Source organism: Cherax quadricarinatus, chromosome 23, assembly GCF_038502225.1.
Source record: "Cherax quadricarinatus isolate ZL_2023a chromosome 23, ASM3850222v1, whole genome shotgun sequence".
Taxonomy (NCBI): domain Eukaryota; kingdom Metazoa; phylum Arthropoda; class Malacostraca; order Decapoda; family Parastacidae; genus Cherax; species Cherax quadricarinatus.
Genome location: NC_091314.1, coordinates 9,038,799 through 9,061,607, shown reverse-complemented (window position 1 = coordinate 9,061,607; position 22,809 = coordinate 9,038,799). Strand labels below are relative to the sequence as shown.

Sequence of the window (22,809 nt, the reverse complement as noted above, 5' to 3'; positions counted from 1 at the left end):
CGGTCTAGGATAAAATATTCGTAAAGAATTTAATTGTTGCAGGTTGCTAAGCATTTGTCAGCTAGTGGATGCAGGAAATTAAATAACTCAGCTGGTGCCCCCAGCTATAGGAAACTATGCGTGCCCATCTTTACTGGGTGCCCATAGTTATGTGGGGTGTGGCTAAGTGGATACAGTTTCGTACTGTGTACTTTGACTTGCTGCTCACACAAGTTGAGGTACAGAAGTGAATTGGATAAGACTGAACTTTGCAAGCAGGTGGTTGGGATGTTCTGTATATGGGAAATATGAAAGAAAAATAAGTCAAAGTACTGGTTGGGGATTTCAATGCTAAAGTGGGTAAAAATGTTGTGGAGGGAGTAGTAGGTAAATTTGCAGTGCCAGGGGTAAATGAAAATGGGGAGCCTTTAATTGAGCTATGTGTAGAAAGAGGTTTGGTAATAGTAATACATATTTTTATGAAAAAGAGGATAAATAAATATACAAGGTATGATATAGCACGTAATGAAAATAGTTTGTTAGATTATATATTGGTGGATAAAAGGTTGATGGGTAGGCTTCAGGATGTACATGTTTATAAAGGGGTAACTGTTATATCGGATCATTACTTAGTTGTAGCTACAGTTAGAGTAAGAGGTAGATGGGACAAAAGGAAAGTGGCAACAAGTAAGAGAGGTGGAAGTGTATAAACTAAGGGAGGAAGAAGTTCAGGTGAGATATAAGCAACTATTGGCAGAAAGGTGGGCTGGTGCAAGTATGAGTAGTGGGGGGGGGGGGGGTTGAAGAGGGTTGGAATAGTTTAAAAAAAAAAAATGCCATATTAGAATGTGGGGCTATAGGAGGGTAGATGCAGGAGGAAAGAGGAGTGATTGGTGGAATGATGAAGTAAAGGGTGTGATAAAAGAGAAAAAGGTAGCTTATGAGAGGTTTTTACAAAGCAGAAGTGTTATAAGAAGAGCAGAGTATATGGAGAGTCAAAGAAAGGTGAAGAGAGTGCAGAAGGAGAGCAGATGATAAAGTCGGAGAGGCACTGTCAAGAAATTTTAATGAAAATAAGAAAAAAAAATTAAGAAAGCCTAGAGAACGAATGGATTTGTCAGTTAAAAACAGAGTAAGGGAGTCAGTAGATGGAGAGATAGAAGTATTGGGTAATGGTGAGAATATTTTGAGGAACTTTTAAATGTCGACGAAGAAAGGGAGGTGGTAATTTCATGCACTGGCCAGGGAGGTATACCATCTTTTAGGGGTGAAGAAGAGCAGGATGTGAGTGTGGGGGAGGTGCATGAGGCATAACGTGGAATGAAAGGGGGTAAAGCAGCTGGAACTGACGGGATCATGACAGAAATGTTAAAAGCAGGGGGAGATATAGTGTAGGAGTGGTTGGTATTTTTGTTTAATGTATGAAAGAGGGGAAGGTACCTAGGGATTGGCAGAGAGCATGTATAGTCCCTTTATATAAAGGGAAGGGGGACAAAAGAGATTGTAAAAATTATAGAGGAATAAGTTTATTGAGTATACCAGGAAAAGTGTATGGTAGGGTTATTGCAAATAAATGGTATAAAATACCGACACAATGGAAATATAAACACACATGCAGTATGATGTGATCCTTTATTGACAACGTTTTTCCCACACAGTGGGCCTTTTCAAGTCGCAAACAGATCTACCTGAGTGGAAGGTACGAGAATATTTATAGTCAGGTTGAGAATACTGCATGTTATAATCTACCGAGTGGGGTAATAGTCTAAAATCTTGGGTAGCTTGGAAGAGAGATTGGATAAGTATATGTGTAGACCTTCTGCAGTGTTCCTTCATTCCTATGTTCTTATGTGGGATAGCGATAAAGAAGTTTCTTGGCAAGTGGTTCAGCTATGTTATAGAAGCCGTTGTTCTGGTTTAAGTTGTTGGATATAGAGATAAGCGATGATTCCAGGATTCTTCGGTATTGAGTGTTGTCTTCTCTGGCGATAAGTCTTGAGTTTCTGTAGTTGATTAAATGGGTGTGTGAATTACAGTGTTGTACACAGGCATTCCTTGGATATTCAGACCTGCTTGTGTATTGGTGTTCTGAAATGTGTGTGTGGAGGTCTCTTGATGTTTTGCCCACGTATAATTTGCTGCAGTCATTACTCTGAAGGAGGGGTGTTAATGTTGCAGTTTGAAAACTGGAGTGTAAAGCACCCTTCTGGCAAGACAATGATGGAGTGAATGATGGTGAAAGTTTTTCTTTTTTGGGCCACCCTGCCTTGGTGGGAATTGGCCAGTGTGTTAATAATAAATAATAAAAAAATAAATTACGAGGGATTATGTATACCCCTGCAGAGGATGGAAGCTTGTCCTGTCTATTACTGGTAATGTCCTTGATGGTCGTGGTTGTGGAGGTAGATACTTGGAATGAGGTATTGGAAAAGATGTTGGAAACATGTTTGGCAATGGAGTTGGTGGGGAGGACTATGTATCTCTTCTCGGCAGTGTCTTCTCTGGGTGTGTTGAAGATGTCTAATGCCTGTCGTCTGCAGTCTCTGATGAAGTGATGAGGATAGTGAAGTTTGGCAAATACTTGTTCAATGAGTTCCTTGAGGAAGAATGCACTGTAATTGAACAAGTATTTTCCAAACTTCACTATCCTCTTCACTTCATCAGAGACTTCGGACAACAGGCATTTAAACATCTTCAACACACCCAAAGAAGACACTGCCAAGAAGAGATGCACAGTCCTTCCCACCAACTCCATTGCCAAACACGTTTCCAGCATCTTTTTCAATACCTCATTCCAAGTGGGGTGGGATTAAATTATGGGGAATCAAATACAAAATGGGAATTGACAGTTACTTTTTGCTGATGATACTGTGCTTATGGGAAATTCTAAAGAAAAATTGCCAAGGTTAGTGGACGAGTTTGGGAGTGTGTGTAAAGGTAGAAAGTTGAAAGTGAACATAAGAGTAAATTGACGAGGGTATCAAACGATTTAGATAAAGAAAAAATTGATATCAAATTGGAGAGGAGGAGGATGGAAGAAGTGAATTTTTCAGATATTTGGGAGTTGACATGTCAGCAGTTGGATGTATGAAGGATGAGGTTAACCATAGAATTGATGAAGGAAAAAAGGTGAGTGGTGCATTGAGGTATATGTGTAGACAAAAAATATTATCTATGGAGGCAAAGAAGGGAATGTATGAAAGTATAGTGGCACCAACACTCTTATATGGGTGTGAAGTTTGGGTTGTAAATGCTGCATCGAGGAGGCGGGTGGAGGTGGTGGAGATGTCCTGTCTAAGGGCAATGTGTGGTGTAAATATTATACAGAAAATTCAGAGTGGAAATTAGGTGTGGAATTAATAAAAGTATTAGTCAGATGGCTGAAGAGGGGTTGTTGAGGTGGTTTGGTCATTTAGAGAGAATGGATCAAAGTAGAATGACATGGAGAGCGTATAAATCTGTAGGGGAAGGAAGACGGGGTAGGGGTCATCCTCGAAAAGGTTGGAGGGAGAGGGTAAAGGAGGTTTTGTGGGCGAGGGGCTTGGACTTCCAGCAAGCGTGCATGAGTGTGTTAGATAGGAGTGAATGGAGACAAATGGTATTTGGGACCTGACGAGCTGTTGGAGTGTGAGCAGGGTAATATTTAGTCAAGGGATTCAGGGAAACCGGTTATTTTTATATAGCCGGACTTGAATCCTGGAAATGGGAAGTACAATGCCTGCAATTTAAAGGAGGGGTTTGGGATACTGGCAGTTTGGAGGGATATGTTGTGCATCTTTATATGTATATGCTTCTAAATTGTTGTGTTCTGGGCACCTCTGCAAAAATACTGATTATGTATGAGTGAGGTGAAAGAGTTGAATGATGAAAGTATTTTCTTTTTGGGGATTTTCTTTCTTTTTGGGTCACCCTGCCTCGGTGGGAGACGGCCAACTTGTTAAAAAAAAAAAAAATTGGCAGAGAGCATATTTAGTTTCTTTTCATAAAAAGAAAGTGGGCAAGGGAGTGTATTAGTTTAGTGAAAGAAGTTTTACATTCAAAGAAAGTTTTCTAATCTAGTAGGAAATAGTGCTGTTAGATTTATGTTCTGATATGGGGTTTATTTAGTTAATGAAACCTTTTTTTCAGCAATCAGCTTAATTGCTTGACACTTAATGCAGCTATTTCTTTTGCTATTAGTTATAAGTGTTGATGTGATGTGATGGTTGCAGTGTCAGGGAATAATGCTTCTCTTTAGTCATTTCTAAATGTGACTTATTCCTCATCTCATGATGATTTTCATATACAGTACCAGTATTTTGCCATAGGTCATGTCATTTATCATTTATGTTTAAATGAGATTTTATAAACAGTTTTATTGTTATTTTTTCTTCAAGGCCATTGTTTGGAGGAGAGAATGACTTCCAGGTGGTTTTAAAAGAAGCATTTCCAGAACTTCGGACTCGCAAACTAACACGACGGCAATGGGGAATGATTCGCCGTATGATGGGTAAACCTCGACGTTGTTCACAGGTATGCTGTTGCCTCGTGAAATTAAAATGTTCCCATACTAAATAGTGAGAGTTAGTTACATATGTTGATTCCACAGTTTTGACATACTTTGGAAAGATAGTCTTGCTTATACTTCTAAGCTACTTTCCATTACTTCTCTGGATAGAATAAAAAATAAAATTATTTCATTTGTATTGATCAATATTGAATGTTTTTATTTTCAACCTCTTACCGAAAAGGATGTTTCTTCTTTCTTAAATGTTTTCACATACCTTAGTCATTGCAGTAAGTTATTTTATATCACTAATTTTAACTATAACTAATATGGGTTTACCTTCACTTTATGCAACAACCCTACTTCTACCAGGAATTTGCTATATGCATTAAAAATTTGCTTATGAGATTGGAATGGGTGGTCACACTATTTTCACTCGTGAATGATCACCCAGCCCCAGGACCACTTGATTCTTGACAGTATATTATTAACCCTTAAACTGTCCAAATGGAGATCTACATTTGCACTGCTAGCGCTCCAAACGTAGATCTGCTTTTTTTTTACATTTGAAAGCATGTAAAATAAAACAGATCTACATTCAGAGTGCTAGCAATGCAAAACTAGATCTATGTTTGGACAGTTTAAGGGTTAAATATCATTCTGAATTGGTTTATATTAATATTCACAAGAAAGGCATCATTAGAAAGAAAATTTTATGGTAGATTCAGTGAGCTTATGTAGAGGGTAATGTGTGTTGTTTCGTGCCTCGCCCACTAAACACCTCCAGGACATATGAGCTTCCATCCTTCCCTGCCAGTACAATTCTTGACCATTCTGTACCAAAAAAATATAGGCTCTTTATACATGCATAAAATGAAGGTAGTGAGGCATTGAGGGAATGAGGCAAGGAAGGAAGTAGTCAGGGAGACAGGGAGGTAGTGAAGGACATGGCCAAAAGTCCAGGCCAGGGGCCTCCCTCCTTGGCTCCAAGCCAACTCACTTCCCTTGTACCCCTCCTCTTTCCCTTGGCTGAGGCTGGGGCCTCCTTCCCTGGTCTGCAGGCTACCCATCCACCACCATGCCTTATCAACTACCCTCCTCTCCTCCCTCCCCACCTGCCAACCACTCGTGTACTAACCCAGTGTAAATAATAAATCTTCAGTTCTTGATCAGTATCTTCTAAAAGGAATGTGAGCTAGTTATACATATATGAAATGAACATTTATAAAATATGAAAATGTATGAATGCTTTTGGTAAGAACTGAGAAAACAAATGTGGAATCTACAGATTCTCAAAATGAATCCATAACTTTTACATGGGTCTGCTTTCCTGTGCTATCACCTGGGAAACATAGCATAAGGCAAAGGACTCCTGTACTGTATATGCATTTTTATGACAATTCATGTGTCATGAACTAGGCTCTCTTGAAGTACTGTGCCCTTTTTTGTACACTACTTGTTATTTTGTTTAGTACAGGTCTGCCATCACGAATCCGGCGTCATTGGGATCTGTAGTGTGCCGGATTATTGAGTTTGCCGGATTACAGAGTGGTTAGGTTAGAATACATTTAATGAAGTTAACCAACTTGACTGACACAAGAAAGTTCATTGAACATCAGCAAAAATCGAACATATCTGCTACTTTGAGCTCAATTTCAAGGTACTTTTCATCGTGAAACCAATCAAAATCATATCTATTTCTGTAATATATCTTCCATTCTATCAGATGAGACCGAAAAAAAATGAGAATACAGTCATAAAAACCATACAAAAATATACCCCTAAGGGGTGGCTAATGGCTGAGAAATAAACTACATGGTCCAATTTTTTTTTTCATTTTTGGTGTACGTTAATTAAGAAACATCTTTCCATCATGCATTGCCCAAGTTTCAATAAGATAACCCAACAAACAACTGAGAAAAAAATGTTTACCAAAAATCATATATGGCAAGCCCAAGCCAGGTACTGGAAATAAGTCACTTTGACTTTTTTTGGGTTATCCTCGGTTCTCTATACGTATGCTGCTATGTATGATAATCCATGTAACTGGATTTGTGTATACCTGAATAAACTTAATTCTATTCTGTTGACTGAGTACAAGAAACTGCCCATTCACTTATTTCAACTACCCAATAAAGTGGTCAGAAATTGACAGTTGGGCCAATTTCACACAAATTTCAAACGATGCCAAAATCAGGATAGGGTCCAGAATAAACAATGCAGACATTCCTGGCACTAAATAATTTCTCTTCATTAGTCATGGCTCCTGGCCCCTCTTATATTACTCTTGCCTACCATTTGGAATTTTTATTCACACAAAAAATAGAAGATTTACTGTTATGCAGACTACTGCATTATTGTAATAATTGTATAAATAATGTCAGCCCATTTGTGACTGCGTATTGGAATTTGGACTGGCCAGTCGGACATGTATTGGATGGTACATCATTTGTTTACTCTTGAACATTGCCAAAAAACCGAACATTTCTGCTACTTTGAGCTCAGTTTCAAGGTACTTTTTGTTGTGAGGGCAATCAAAATCATATCTATTTCTGTAATATATCTTCCATTCTATCAAATGAGACCAAAAAAAAGCAGAATACAACCATAAAAACCATACGAAAAATGTACCTCTAATTTTTGAACGCCGCTCACCCCCTAAGCTTCACTGGTGGGTCATTCTTAAGATAGAGAGCAGAGAGGGTGATGGTGCTTCCCATACTTTCCGTTATAATTATACATACTAACCAGCCTATGTGAGTGTTCTTACCCAATCCACGTTATCGAACCCCTCTAAGGGGCGGCTAATGGCTGAGAAGTGAACTCCGTTATTTATGGTCTGATTTCTTTCATTTTTGGCGTACGTTAAGAAGTATCTTTCCATCATACATTGCCCAAGTTTCAATAAGATAGCCAAACAAACAACTGAGAAAAAAAATATTTACCAAAAATCATATATGGGAAGCGTAAGCGAGGTGCTAGAAATAAGTCACTTTGACTTTTTTGGGTTATCTTAGGTTCTCTACACATATGCTGCTATGTATGATAATCTATATAGAGAGAATAGATTTTCTGTTTCAGTTTTATGGTGCATTATGAGTGTATATCACAGCCCTGTGCTATACTCTGTTTTCTCTAATAAAGTGGACCCCTGGTTAACGATATTTTTTCATTCCAGAAGTATGTTCAGGTGCCAGTACTGACCGAATTTGTTCCCATAAGGAATATTGTGAAGTAGATTAGTCCATTTCAGACCCCCAAACATACACGTACAAACGCACTTACATAAATACATTTACATAATTGGTTGCATTGGGAGGTGATAATTAAGCGGGGGTCCACTGTATAAGCCCCCCAAGACAGGGATAGGAGGATGATACTTCCATCTCATATGCTTTTCATACCTCCATCAAACTGCTCGGTATTATGCCAAATATTGTGCATTCTGGATTATTTAACCTGTTTTTATGTTATTTATATTGTTTATTATGTCATATTAGATCAATTGTGAGAGGTAAATAATCCGTAGTGTTGATATGAGCATAATAGTAAAGCATATTCCCCTTCATCACGAGACTGGGCTCATGGCAACCGACAGTGGCTTCAAAGCCACCTTATCTTTTATGGACGATGTACTGTGCTTTACACGATGAGAAGCATTTCTTTTATTCGTTGGAACCATGGCTAGGGCTAAAAGTAAGCAGATTATAACAATAAATGGAGAAAAACAAATTGGAATGACTTATGCAGCAAGTAGCGCCACAAAACAGTACCAGCAGGTTGGTGTGGCGACTCTGGAAATTTGAAATTATGTGCTGAATAACTGATGGAACCGGATATCTGATTGTCAGATTTGTGATGGCAGACCTGTACCTTGCTTTATATTTTTCAAATGTTATTAATTTATATCTTTCTTTTACTTAATAATACTTTTTTATTCAGGCATTTTTTCAAGAAGAGTGTCAATCTCTGGACAAGAAACGTCATGTATTAAGATTGTTACAACAAAGAAAGATAACAGATATTTCATCTTTGAAAGACTTTCCTCTGCCGAATCAAATACCTATGCAACTGGTAATTGGTACAAAGGTAAAATCTTTTCTTTTGCAATTATATATAAGGTATTGTACATTTATAGAAATCTCCCCCCCTTTTTTTTAGACCAAAAATCAGGACACACTATAAATAAAATTATTTTGTGAGGCCTTCTGCTCAAAAAGCAAAAAGCTGAGTAAATTGTGATTACAGGAGTGAGATAACTCAGATAGCAAAAGTTTTCAAACAGATATAAAAAATAAAAGACCAAGTGAAAGATTGTTACTGCAAGTAAACATTCAGTTAATTTTTTTTTTTTTTTTTTTTTGGGGGGGGGGGGTAATGTTTGCATTCTTAACTAAATTTGGTAGACCACCATGCCCTAAAACTGGAACAGATGGGATCCCTAAGTTTGGAGAATCAATTGAAATGTGAATTGCCTGTGTACCCTTGGAATCAGGAGTGATGGTGAAGGTTTCCTTGTTTTGGCCACCTTACCTTGGAAAATGAACTGTTAAAAAAATTAAATTACTACAGTATACTGGTATACTGATGAGAGGTTTAGGGGCTTGGACATGCAGCAGGGATGTGTGAATGTGTTAGATAGGAGTGAATGGAGACGAATGGTTTTGGGGACCTGATGAGCTGTGGGAGTGTGAGCAGGATAATATTTTGTGAAGGGATTCATGGAAACCAATTAGTTGAACTTGAGTCCTGGAGGTGGGAAGTACAGTGCCTGCACTTTAAAGGAGGGGTTTGGGATATTGGCTGTTTGGAGTGACATCTAAACTGTCATATCCGAGCGACTCTGGAAAGACAGTGATTATGTGTGAATGATGGTGAAAGGCTTTTTCTTTTTTGGGTGACCCTCCCTTGGTGGGAGATAGCTGATGTGTTGAAAATAAAAAATATATAATTTTCAGTTTAGGTATGTAAATAATTTTTTTTTGTATTTGAAAATTGTGATTGATAAATTATTAACATTGCAATGTCCTATTTAATTTATTAGATATTCATGTCAGGAAAGCCGTTTTTGTTTTCTCTACCTATGTATTGAGTACAAGTCTACAATGATTGAAATTTTGAATGCATGTCTCTTCATTAAATGAAACTTTATTGCAATTAGTTCTTCCCATTATTATTATTACTATCATTTTTTTTTTTTACCTAGGTGGCCATCTCATGCCAAAGTAGGGGGAGTTGAAGAAAATACATTCACCACTATTCATTCCATCAGTCTTGCTAGAAGTATGCTGACATCGCAATTCAGATTATCCTCCAAATGTAACATCACCACCTGTGCTTCAGAGGGCAAGCACTGCCTTTCTCACCCTCAAGTCTTAGTCTGGCTAGTCAATTTTTCTGAATCCCTTCTTAACAGTTACCTAGTTCACAGCACATCCATTAAAAACCACTTATCTCCATTCACTACTGTCTAAACATGTTAAGAAAGTTGGCCCCAGTACCAGTCCTTACTACACTGCTGTGTCATCTCTTATTTTTACTTCTATTATTCTTGTTCAGTATTCCTCAATCCATGCAAGTGGATTTCCTGTTACCCCCAGCTTACCTCAGTTTTCCATGTATATATATATTTTTTCAGTTATTAAAATTGCATATACATCTCATATTCACATTCTGATTATATCAAGAGGAAAGCCAAGATGTGAATTATTTTGTCAAATGATCACTATTTTCATGATTTTTTTTTATTTGATTTTTTTTGCTACTTAGCCCCTTAATTAAGCCATCTTGTAATATTTTTTTTTTTTTAACTTTATGGCCATCTCTCGCCAAGGAAAGGTGACCCAACAGTTTTGTAATTCTTTATAATAATTATCACTTTTAAAATTCAAAGCTTAAATAAATTTGTTAGTGAAAATCTGTGGTAGTAATTTTAAATGACATTATCCAGCTAATTACATGCCTTTAGGAAATGTCTAGTGAGTTGGGTAAAGTTATGCTAATTTTTTCTTCCCATCTTGCTGTGTTTGGGTGACTCCACATACAACTAATTATTTCTAATATTTTTAATAACTGATTATAGTAAATTTTTTGTAGGCATTTATTTTGTTTAATGCATTGCAGTATAAAAAGCTTTTGTATGTAAATAGTAGTAGTATGAAGAAATGATCAGATCAGTAATGAATAATGAAATTGAATGAGAATGAAAAAATTCATTAATTACTATGGTAAATTGTAGTTTAATAGAGGTGTGAGTGCAGTCATCAGGTTGGACAGTGTGAACGGGATGTTTGAAGCTAATGCTTGTTGTTTAGGAAAGACTAACTTAAGAGGTAGGAGATTGTAAGTACAGTATAAAAAATGTCAGATTGTTGAATGACAAACTTCTCTCTTATCCTAAGGTTACAGCTCGAATAAGAAAACCAGAGAATGGATTATACACTGGTGTAATTGATGCTGTAGATACATCAGACAATACATACAGGATAACATTTGATCGTCATGGTATTGGTACACATTCCATCCCTGACTATGAGGTTCTGGTGAGTGTTCTCTGCTGATAAACAAATTTAACCCTTTCAGGGTCTGTGCCGTAGATCTACGGCTTTACATTGAGGGTCCAAACCGTAGATCTATGCCATGAGCTGGTGTATAGCCCTTGTGGTTTAGCACTTCTTTTTGATTATAATACTAATACGCCATGAGCTCAGCTCAGCTCTGATAAGCTGTGAGTGGTAAATTTGGGCCTAGATATGAGAGAATACATCTCTGTGGTATGTGTGCACCACAAAAAACAAATCCTGCAGTACACAGTGCATAATGAGAAAAAACTGAGACCGTAATCTTCAATTAAAACAGTGACTTTGCAGTGTTTTGGTCTCATTAGATAGAATCGAAGACATATTACAGAAATAGAGCTGAGTTTTGATTGGTTTTATTACTGAAAATGGCTTGAAACTGAGCCCAAAGTGGCGGAAATGTTAAATTTCTGCCGAAGTTCAAGAGTAAACAAATGACCTCACACGTCTAATACATGCCAGCTGGTGGGTCTTATATACGTTCACAAATGTGCTGATATTGTTTATACAATTATTACAATATTACATGACAGTAAATCTTCTAGTTTTTGGTTTGAATAAAAATTCATTATGTGAATTAAATATCAAAATGGAATTCATTTGTAAAGCCTGAAAACATAACTAATGAACAGAGGAAATGTTAGTTTAGTGCCAAGAATGCCAGCATTGTTTATTCTGGACCCTGTTTTGAGATTGGAATATTTTGAAATTTGCATTAAATTGGCCAAATTACCAGTTTCCGATCACTTTATTTTGTAGTTGAAACAGTTGACTTGGCAATTTCTTGTGCTCAGTCAGTAGAAGTAATACTAGTGAAATAGCTAAGAATTTGGTCGACTGGAGTAATGTAGTTGACCTAAACTGGGAGTCAAAGTCAGCAAAACCGCCGATGCGTGACTATCGCTGACACGTCAAAATTCACGAGAGCATAATTTTGTCAATTTTCCACCAAATTTCGTATTTTTTGTTTTATTACCTTTAGAAAAAGATTCTCTACCATTTCACAAGAAAAAATAACAAACTTCTTTCTTTCAACACACCGGCCGTATCCCACCGAGGCGGGGTGGCCCAAAAGGAAAAACGAAAGTTTCTCCTTTTACATTTAGTAATATATACAGGAGAAGAGGTTACTAGCCCCTTGCTCCCGGCATTTTAGTTGCCTCTTACAACACGCATGGCTTACGGAGGAAGAATTCTGTTCCACTTCCCCATGGAAAATTCTTGGACCCTGGTGTGCACTTTGAAATTTGGCCTCTGGACACTGAAAGGGTTAAGTGCTATTAAAAAAGTGTTGAATATTCACTTATGTTGTAGAGACTGTGCAGTATTTTAGAGCTTAAGGAATAGTTTAACATAGGCAGTGAACTTAATATTGAATGGTGTATTATGGACAATTAAGTGATAGTTATGTAAGGAAGAGTACAATACGTAATGTAGGTTATTGAAAGGTAATGAAGTCAGAAAGGTGTATTGAATAAGGTATGTTGAGTGTTGGTAATAGCATGAATAACATTTAAGTGAGTTCTTTGGAAGGTTGTTATAACAAGACAAAGCTGATTGGCACTGGAGGTTTAAAGATTAAACTTGAAATGCCTGAAATGGTATGCATAACTGGGCTTTTCCTTGTATGAAATATACAGTGTTAATCTACTATTGGAACTAATGTATATTTTTTGGGAAACTGTTATTATCACGGAATGCTAATGAAACACAGCCTCTCCTCACTTAGCGATATACTCTTTTACCGATGACTCGGACTTACGACAGGCTCCCTGACAAGTATGCATACCTAACTAATGTATATTAGAGCTGATTTCCTCTATTCTGTTTATTACAGTATGCAGTACACAACTTAAAAATATACTAAAACTTATAAATGGTGCAAAGGTGACATTAAAATATTATCAAAGATGGTTGACACAAACCCACTACCATTATAGTGTGCTCCTTGCCTAGTGATGAATTTGTTTACCGATGTGGTCCTAGGAACAGAACTACGTTGTTAAGTGAGGAAAGGCTGCACTTTAATAAGCAAAATATTGGTGAGTATTGGAATTGTATGAATGTAAAGCAGATGAATCTTGGGAAAAAAAAACTAAATCTGTAGCTATATTAGGCAAGTGGTATAGATTCAGAAAAGGACTAAGCGAGGTTACAAGTGTAATAACTATACATTCCTGAGAATAGTACAGTACTGTAAAACTTTTTGCAAGATTCATTCTTCCATACTCTGCTCTAATACTTCATAATTTAATTGATTCAGAAAATGAAATATGTTTCAGAATTTCACTTTGAGAATTGAAGTTAAAGCCATATTTTTGTTCTAGTCAAGTGAGGTCGCAGAAATTATGCCTCTGTCAAGTTTCTCTCAGAAGTTCCGTCCACGCCCTCCTATGGGCATGGTCACTCCCCCTCGACCATTACTACCTAAGCAAGAACCTGGAAGTGTGGGAGCTGACAGTCCAGCACTCTCACTGACCAATGATCCTATTTTAGCTCAATCACCCCTCAAGTCCTCCAAAATTTCAATGGATGATACCCTTGGGGGATTTCGTGTTAAATGCCTTGTGCAAATTGTGAGTAAAATTTTCTTGCATATTTTTATATTTCATTTTCAATGGATTTCTTTTTATCTTTTTTATACCTCCCATTTTTTAACATTTCTGGTACATATTTAGTAAGTTAGTCATTTCTATTCATTTTTTTTTTTTTTAAACTTTTTACTTTTACATATCTGAGGTGTTATTGAAAAGTTCCTGGACTGCCGTGAAATAATGTATAGGCTTACCTAATCACCTAGTTGAAGTTGTCTCCCACGAAATACTCTCCTTGTGAGGCTATTCACTGACCCCAGCACCTCTTCCACTTCTTGAAGCATTTCTGGAACTCCTCTTTCCTAATGGCATCTAGCGTGACTTTTGATTCTGCTTGAATCAATCATTAACCCTTCACTGTCAAGACCCATGCTCACAAACTTGCTCTTGAGTGTCGAAGAATCCCCCATTTTAATAAAAATTTGCTCTGTCACCACCTGATTTACTACATTTCTGTTGACTTTCGTTTATTAATATCAGACCTTGTTTATGCACTTTTATAAATCTCTACTTGCACTCAATAGACACATTTTTTGCTAGCATATTAATGTTTTAGGATTTGCATAAATTGTCTGTCTATTGTGGAGAAATTAAAAGTTGCAATTGCTTCTATTGTAATGACATTGTTAAAACAGCTGGTTCTGAATTTAAATTATTGAAAGTGCAATCTAAATTTTTTTATTGTATATTATTAATGAGATACATTGAGATGTATGCCTTAATAACAATTTTTTTACTTTCTAGGTAAAACTTTCAAAAATTCTTAGAGCCAAGCGGGAAAAAATAGGTACTTTACGAGATATGAATGGTCAAGCAGAAAAACAACGAAGTTATGGCCAAGAACTGAATGTAGACTTCCAGCGTAAATATGCAGGATTAGTTTTAGAAATTGAGAAGCTAAATCGTGACCTGAATCAGCATCTCCTGGCAGTCCAGCAGTTTTGCCAAGAGGTGAGTAATTTTTGTATAGACCTTTGTGGAAGGAGATGTTACTGACTAGTCTCTAAAAAGTATAATGGTAAGTCAAGGTTTTTAGCTACTCTTTAAAAAAATTTTTTTAATCTTTTACAATGTCATTAAGTAAAAGTCTTAATTGCCTTTCTGAAATCTTATAAGCATATCACACACAGGCAGAATATGCAAAAGAATATGGAGATTCATATGCAGAGCTTATTATGTATTACAAAGATTTAAAGAGGGGATCCAGACAGCATATTTAATAGGTTATTGGACTAAGGCATTGCCTGTGGAGAAGTATGGGGGTCTGGAGGACTATATTAATGCACTATGATATTTAATTATTCAGTGAAAATTTGCGACTGTTTTATCCAAAACATAAGCAACTTTTATACACACTTCCAGGCTTCACCTATCTTTTCGGATTCTCCTTTGACTCTCCCAAAAGTTCCGTCACCAGCAGAGAGCAACTGACAACAGCCATTCCACGTCATTCATTATCACTTAGGCCTCTATCTTCAACACTAGCAGTTATTCCCTTTATATCCAAATATATAAATATACAGCCACAGTTTGGGATATTGGCAGTTTGGAGGGATATGTTGTGTATCTTTATATGTGTATGCTTCTAAACTGTTGTATCCTGAGCACCTCTGCAAAAACAGTGATAATGTGTGAGTGTGGTGAAAGTGTTGAATGATGATGAAAGTATTTTCTTTTTGGGGATTTTCTTTCTTTTTTTGGTCACCCTGCCTCGGTGGGAGATGGCCGACTTTGTGTAAAAAAAAAAAAAAAAAAAAAACAGCCACAGTGATGTCACACATCCTTTCCTAAGGGTTGTACAAGAAAATATTCCCCTCCTCTTGTACATATTCTAACCTGAGCCTCGCTTGTCTTGTAAACGTGCATTGTAGCCCTTAGTAACCTACCACCTATTTCATATATTAGTAACAATAGTAGTCCACTGAGTAGCGAATGCATTACGTTACTACAAATAGGTGATTTATTCAGATTAGCGTTATTCAAGATGAAGAACATATGGGAAAATTAGGCTTTTGGCCTTTGGAATGGGTAGAGCTGCCATGAAAGGTAGAAATAGATCTTTCAACACACCATCCGTATCCCACCGAGGTGGGGTGGCCCAAAAGGAAAAGCAAAAGTTTCTCCTTTTACATTTAGTAATATATACAGGAGAAGGGGTTACTAACCCTTTGCTCCTGGCATTTTAGTTGCCTTTTATGACACTCGTGTCTTATGAAGGAAGAAGTCTGTTTCACTTCCCCATGGAGTCTGTTGCATACTCTCTGTTTTTTTTTTTTTTTTTTTTTTTTTTTTTTTTTTTTTTTTTTTTTTTTTTTTTTTTTTTTTACTAAGTCATCTGTCTCCCACTGAGGCAGGGTGACCCGAAAAGAAAGAAAATCCCCAAAGAGAAAATGCTTTCATCATCATTATTCAACACTTTCACCTCACTCACACATAATCACTGTTTTTGCAGAGGTGCTCAGAACACAACAGTTAGAAGCATATATGTATAAAGATACACAACATATCCCTCCAAACTGCCAATATCCCAAACCCCTCCTTTAAAGTGCAGGCATTGTACTTCCCATTTCCAGGACTCAAGTCTGGCTATATGAAAATAACCAGTTTCCCTGAATCCCTTCACTAAATATTACCCTGCTCACACTCCAACAGCTCATCAGGTCCCAAATACCATTTGTTTCCATTCACTCCTATCTAACATGCTCACGCACGCTTGCTGGAAGTCCAAGCCTCTCGCTCACAAAACCTCCTTTACCCCCCTCCCTCCAACCTTTTTGAGGACGATCCCTACCCCGCCTTCCTTCCCCTACAGATTTATGCGCTATCCATGTCATTCTACTTCGATCCATTCTCTCTAAATGACCAAACCATCTCAACAACCCCTCTTCAGCCCTCTGACTAATACTTTTATTAACTCCACACCTTCTCCTAATTTTCACACTCCGAATTTTCTGCATAATATTTACACCACACATTGCCCTTAGACAGGATATCTCACTGCCTTCGACCATCTCCTCGCTGCAGCATTTACAACCCAAGCTTCACACCCATATAAGAGTGTTGGTACCACTATACTTTCATACATTCCCTTCTTTGCCGCCATAGATAATGTTTTTTTGTCTCCACATATACCTTAACGCACCACTCACCTTTTTTCCTTCATCAATTCTATGATTAACCTCATCCAACATGAATCCATCCGCTGACACGTCAACTCCCAAATATCTGAAAACATTCACTTCTTCCATACTCCTACTCTCCAATTTGATATCCAATTTTTCCTTATCTAAATCATTTGATATCATCATCACCTTACTCTTTTCTATGTTCACTTTCAACTTTCTACCTTTACACACACACTTCTAAACTCATCCACTAACCTTTGCAATTTTTCTTTAGAATTTCCCATAAGCACAGTATCATCAGTAAAAAGTAACTGTGTCAATTCTCATTTTGTATTTGATTCCCCATAATTATGTTACCTATAAGGCTTATGATAGGGTGGATGGGGGAGCAATGTGGCAGATGTTGCAAGTGTTTGGAATAGATGTAAGTTACAAAATGCTGTAAAGAGTTTGAGGATAGTGAGGCTCAGGTTAGGGTGTGCAGAAGAGAGGGAGATTACTTTACAGTAAAAGTAGGTCTTAGACAGGGATGCACAATGTTACCGTGGTTATTTAACATATTTATATTTATTTATTTATTTTTTTTTTTCCAACAAGTCGGCCGTCTCCCACCGAGGCAGGGTGACCCAAAAAAGAAAGAAAATCCCCAAAAAGAAAATACTTTCATCATCATTCAACACTTTCACCACACTCACACATTATCACTGCTTTTGCAGAGGTGCTCAGAATACAACAGCTTAGAAGCATATATGTATAAAGACACACAACATATCCCTCCAAACTGCCAATATCCCAAACCCCTCCTTTAAAGTGCAGGCATTGTACTTCCCATTTCCAGGACTCAAGTCCGACAATATGAACATAATAGATGAGGTTATAAAAGTAAATGCTAGGGGGTTGGGGAGAAGGGTGGGATTAAATTATGCAGATTCAGATACAAAATGGAAGTTGACAGTTACCTTTTTCTGTTGATACTGTGCTTTTGGGAGATTCAGAAGAGAAGTTGCAAAGGTTAGTGGACGAGTTTGGAAGCGTGTGTAAAGGAAGATAGCTGAAAGTGAACATAGATAAGAGTAAAGTGATGAGGGACTCGAATGATTTAGATAAGGAATTGGATGTCAGACTGGAGGAAGGAAGTATGGAAGAAATGAATGTGTTCAGATATTTGGGAGTAGACCTGTCGGCAGATGGGTTTTTGAAGGACAAGGTAAACCATGAAATTGATGAAGGAAAAAAGGGTGGATGGTGCATTGAGGTATCTGTGGAGACAAAGAACATTATCCATGGGGACAAAGAAGGGAATGTATGAGAGTATAGTGGTACCAACACTTACATGGGTGTGAAGCATGAGTAATGAAAGCTGCAGCAGTTAGGAGGCTGGAGGCAGTGGAGATGTCGGGTCTAAGGGCTATGTGTGGCTTTAATATTATGCAGAGAATTCATAGTGTGGAAATTAGGAAGAGGTGTGGGAGTTACTAAAAATATTAGTCAGAGGGCTGAGGAGGGGTTGTTGAGCTGGTTTGTCATTTAGAGAGGAAGGAGCAAAATAGGATGACTTAGAGGGTATATAACTCCGTAGTGAAGGGAAGGAGGGGTAGGGGTTGTCCTAGTAATGGATGGAGGGAGGAGGTAAGAGGTTTTGTGTGCAAGGGGCATGGACATAGAGCAGGCATACGTGAGCATGTTAGATAGGAGTGAGTGGAGACGATGGTTTTTGTGACGTGGTGAGCTGTTGGAGTGTGAGCAGGGTAATATTTTGTGAAGGAATTCAGGGAAATCGGTTAGCCAGACTTGAGTCCTTGAGGTGGAAAGTACAATGCCTACATTTTAAAGGAGGGGCTTTGGATATTTGCTGTTTGAAGTGACCTCTGAACTGCTGTGTCTGCATGCCTTTGCAAAGACCTTGATTGTGTGAATGATGGTGAAAGTGTTTTTCTTTTTTTGATCACCCTGCCTCAGTGGGAGATGTCCACTGTGAAAAAAAAAAAAATATTTATTAATGTTTTTATATTTTTCCTTTAGATTGCACCTGAGCAGTCTGGTCCCACACTGTTGCCTGGGCAAATACGAGAGCGGTGCTATGAGGAAGCGGCAACCATTGTGGATGTAACTAATCACTCGAGTGGCTCTCCCCAAGTGTCTAGCCCAGCCATCCTTGATCTTATCACTAAACTCACTTCACTTATGCTTCAGATGAAGGTTTGCATTTAAGATACATTGGTCTTTCTTTTTATTAAATTCATTTCATAGTTTGTTAATCTTATTTTGTAAATTTAATGAAAATATGAATTTTATCACAACCTTTGTTTCAATATCTTGCGCTTCCTTATTTACCAAAAACCTCTTTGCCGCCTCTGATACTTTCACTGCTGACTGGACTAATCAAGCAATTTATCTGTTTTTCATAAATATTGCTTCTTTTTGCCTGATGTGGTGTTGTATGTCGAACAAGTGACTTGTTACGTGACATTCTCTTTTCCAGCTCTAAACCATGGTATCATAGTCTGTATTTAGTATCCATTTTATTTATGGAATAGGGTCTTCGGATCCTTGCACAGTGTAGCTAATCATTCTTTCATTTGTATCCAATAGAAATTTTGCAAGTTCTGTCCTTAAGGCCACTAAGTACAACCTCCTTAATATGAACTGTGAGAATCTCTTACTTTCAGCACCAAACACTCTGGCATCTTTGAATATAATTTGTCAGTCTTCTTTTTTGTAGTTGGTTTCATTTTGGAATAAACTCTCCAGAATGAAGGAAAGTTACTCTATTATGCACATGGAAAAGCTCTGGTGTCAGGTCTTCGGTGTATACACTAACTGAAGCAAGCTCTAGACTAAACCTAGTAAAACAAGATGTGCCACAAGTGAAACCAGAGAACATTGTATTAATATCTGTGGTCCACACCTCTTTCAATATTTTACCAGAAATCTTCTTTCAACAAATCGGCCGTATCCCACCGAAGCTGGGTGGCCTAAAAAGAAAAACAAAAGTTTCTCTTTTTAACTTTAGTAATGTATACAGGAGAAGGAGTTACTAGCCTGTTGCTCCCGGCATGTTAGTCGCCTCTAACAACATGCATGGCTTATGGAGGAAGAATTCTATTCCACTTTCCCGTGGAGATAAGAGGAAATAAACAAGAACAAGAACTAGGAAGAAAATAGAAGAAAACCCAGAGGAATGTGTGTGTGTGTATATATATATATATATATATATATATATATATATATATATATATATATATATATGTAGGTAGTAGGTTGGTAGACAGCAACCACCCAGGGAGGTACTACCGTCCTGCCAAGTGAGTGTAAAACGAAGCCTGTGATTGTTTTACATGATGGTAGGATTGCTGATGTCTTTTGTCTGTCTCATAAATATGCAAGATTACAGGCATGTCTTGCTACTTCTACTTACACTTAGGTCACACTACACATACATGTACACATTTATTTATACACACTCATCTGAGTTTTCTTTGATTTTATCTTAATAGTTCTTGGTCTTATTAATTTTCCTTTTATATCCATGGGGAAGTGGAATAAGAATCTTTCCTCCGTAAGCCATGCGTGTTGTAAAAGTCAACTAAAATGCCGGGAACAATGGGCTAGTAACCCCTTTTCCTGTAAAGATTACTAAAAAGAATAAGAAGAAGAAAATTGTCAAAGTGGGAAGTCTGAATGTGTGTGGATGTTGTGCAGATGATAAGAAAGAGATGATTGTGGATGTTATGAATGAGAAGAAGCTGGATGTCCTGGCTTTAAGTGGAACAAAGCTGAAGGGGGTGGGAGAGTTTCAGTGGAGAGGAATAAATGGGATTAGGTCAGGGGTTTCAAATAGAGTTAGAGCTAAAGAAGGAGTAGCAATAATGTTGAAGGATAAGCTATGGCAGGAAAAGAGGGACTATAAATGTATTAATTCAAGGATTATGTGGAGTAAAATAAAGATTGGATGTGAAAAGCGTGTATGCACCTGGAGAAGACAGAAGTGTAGAGGACAGAGAGAGATTTTGGGAAATGTTGAGTGAATGCGTGGGGAGTTTTGAATCAAGTGTGAGAGTAATGGTGGTTGGGGATTTCAATGCTAAAGTGGGTAAAAATGTTATGGAGGGAATAGTAGGTAAATTTGGGGTGCCAGGGGTAAATGTAAATGGGGAGCCTTTAATTGAGCTATGTGTAGAAAGAGATTTGGTAATAAGTAATACATATTTTATGAAAAAGAGGATAAATAAATATACAAGGTATGATGTAGCACGTAATGAAAGTAGTTTATTAGATTATGTATTTGTGGATAAAAGGTTGATGGGTAGGCTCCAGGATGTACATGTTTATAGAGGGGCAACTGATATATCGGATCATTATTTAGTTGTAGCTACAGTTAGAGTAAGAGGTAGATGGGAAAAGAGGAAGGTGGAAACAACAAGTAAGAGGGAGGTGAAAGTGTTTAAACTAAGGGAGGAGGAAGTTCGGGTGAGATATAAGCGACTATTGGCAGAAAGGTGGGCTAGTGCAAAGATGAGTAGTGGGGGGGTTGAAGAGGGTTGGAATAGTTTTAAAAATGCAGTATTAGAATGTGGGGCAGAAGTTTGTGGTTATAGGAGGGTGGGGGCAGGTGGAAAGAGGAGTGATTGGTGGAATGATGAAGTAAAGGGTGTGATAAAAGAGAAAAATGTAGCTTATGAGAGGTTTTTACGAAGCAGAAGTGTTATAAGAAGAGCAGAGTATATGGAGAGTAAAAGAAAGGTAAAGAGAGTGGTGAGAGAGTGCAAAAGGAGAGCAGATGATAGAGTGGGAGAGGCACTGTCAAGAAGTTTTAATGAAAATAAGAAAAAATTTTGGAGTGAGTTAAACAAGTTAAGAAAGCCTAGGGAAAGTATGGATTTGTCCGTTAAAAACAGAGTAGGGGAGTTAGTAGATGGGGAGATGGAGGTATTAGGTAGATGGTGAGAATATTTTGAGGAACTTTTAAATGTTAAGGAAGAAAGAGAGGCAGTAATTTCATGCACTGGTCAGGGAGGTATACCATCTTTTAGGAGTGAAGAAGAGCAGAATTTAAGTGTGGGGGAGGTACGTGAGGCATTACGTAAAATGAAAGGGGGGAAAGCAGCTGGAACTGATGGGATCATGACAGAAATGTTAAAAGCAGGGGGGAGATAGTGTTGGAGTGGTTGGTACTTTTGTTTAATAAATGTATGAAAGAGGGGAAGGTACCTAGGGATTGGCAGAGAGCATGTATAGTCCCTTTATATAAAGGGAAAGGGGACAAAAGAGACTGTAAAAATTATAGAGGAATAAGTTTACTGAATATACCAGGAAAAGTGTACGGTAGGGTTATAATTGAAAGAATTAGAGGTAAGACAGAATGTAGGATTGCGGATGAGCAAGGAGGTTTCAGAGTGGGTAGGGGATGTGTAGATCAAGTGTTTACATTGAAGCATATATGTGAACAGTATTTAGATAAAGGTAGGGAAGTTTTTATTGCATTTATGGATTTAGAAAAGGCATATGATAGAATGGATAGAGGAGTAATGTGGCAGATGTTGCAAGTATATGGAATAGGTGGTAAGTTATTAAATGCTGTAAAGAGTTTTTATGAGGATAGTGAGGCTCAGGTTAGGGTGTGTAGAAGAGAGGGAGATTACTTCCCGGTAAAAGTAGGTCTTAGACAGGGATGTGTAATGTCACCATGGTGGTTTAATATATTTATAGATGGGGTTGTAAAGGAAGTAAATGCTAGGGTGTTCAGGAGAGGGGTGGGATTAAATTTTGGGGAATCAAATTCAAAATGGGAATTGACACAGTTACTTTTTGCTGATGATACTGTACTTATGGGAGATTCTAAAGAAAAATTGCAAAGGTTAGTGGATGAGTTTGGGAATGTGTGTAAAGGTAGAAAGTTGAAAGTGAACATAGAAAAGAGTAAGGTGATGAGGGTATCAAATGATTTAGATAAAGAAAAATTGGATATCAAATTGGGGAGGAGGAGTATGGAAGAAGTGAATGTTTTCAGATACTTGGGAGTTGACGTGTCGGCGGATGGATTTATG

At 37.6% G+C, this 22,809-nt stretch overlaps 1 protein-coding gene across 4 annotated transcripts in view; it reads left to right on the top strand.

The window, feature by feature from the left end:
* The window catches only part of LOC128685595 (protein lin-9 homolog), a 100,229-nt gene that overhangs the window by 30,708 nt on the left and 46,712 nt on the right, over positions 1-22,809 (top strand). For all 4 annotated transcript variants that reach the window (XM_070087861.1, XM_070087864.1, XM_070087862.1 and 1 more), the window contains 6 exons: positions 4,356-4,491; positions 8,408-8,554; positions 10,867-11,007; positions 13,371-13,619; positions 14,382-14,588; positions 18,785-18,961. In XM_070087861.1, coding sequence (XP_069943962.1) covers positions 4,356-4,491; positions 8,408-8,554; positions 10,867-11,007; positions 13,371-13,619; positions 14,382-14,588; positions 18,785-18,961 — 1,057 coding nt within the window. The remainder of the gene's footprint in view (positions 1-4,355; positions 4,492-8,407; positions 8,555-10,866; positions 11,008-13,370; positions 13,620-14,381; positions 14,589-18,784; positions 18,962-22,809) is intronic.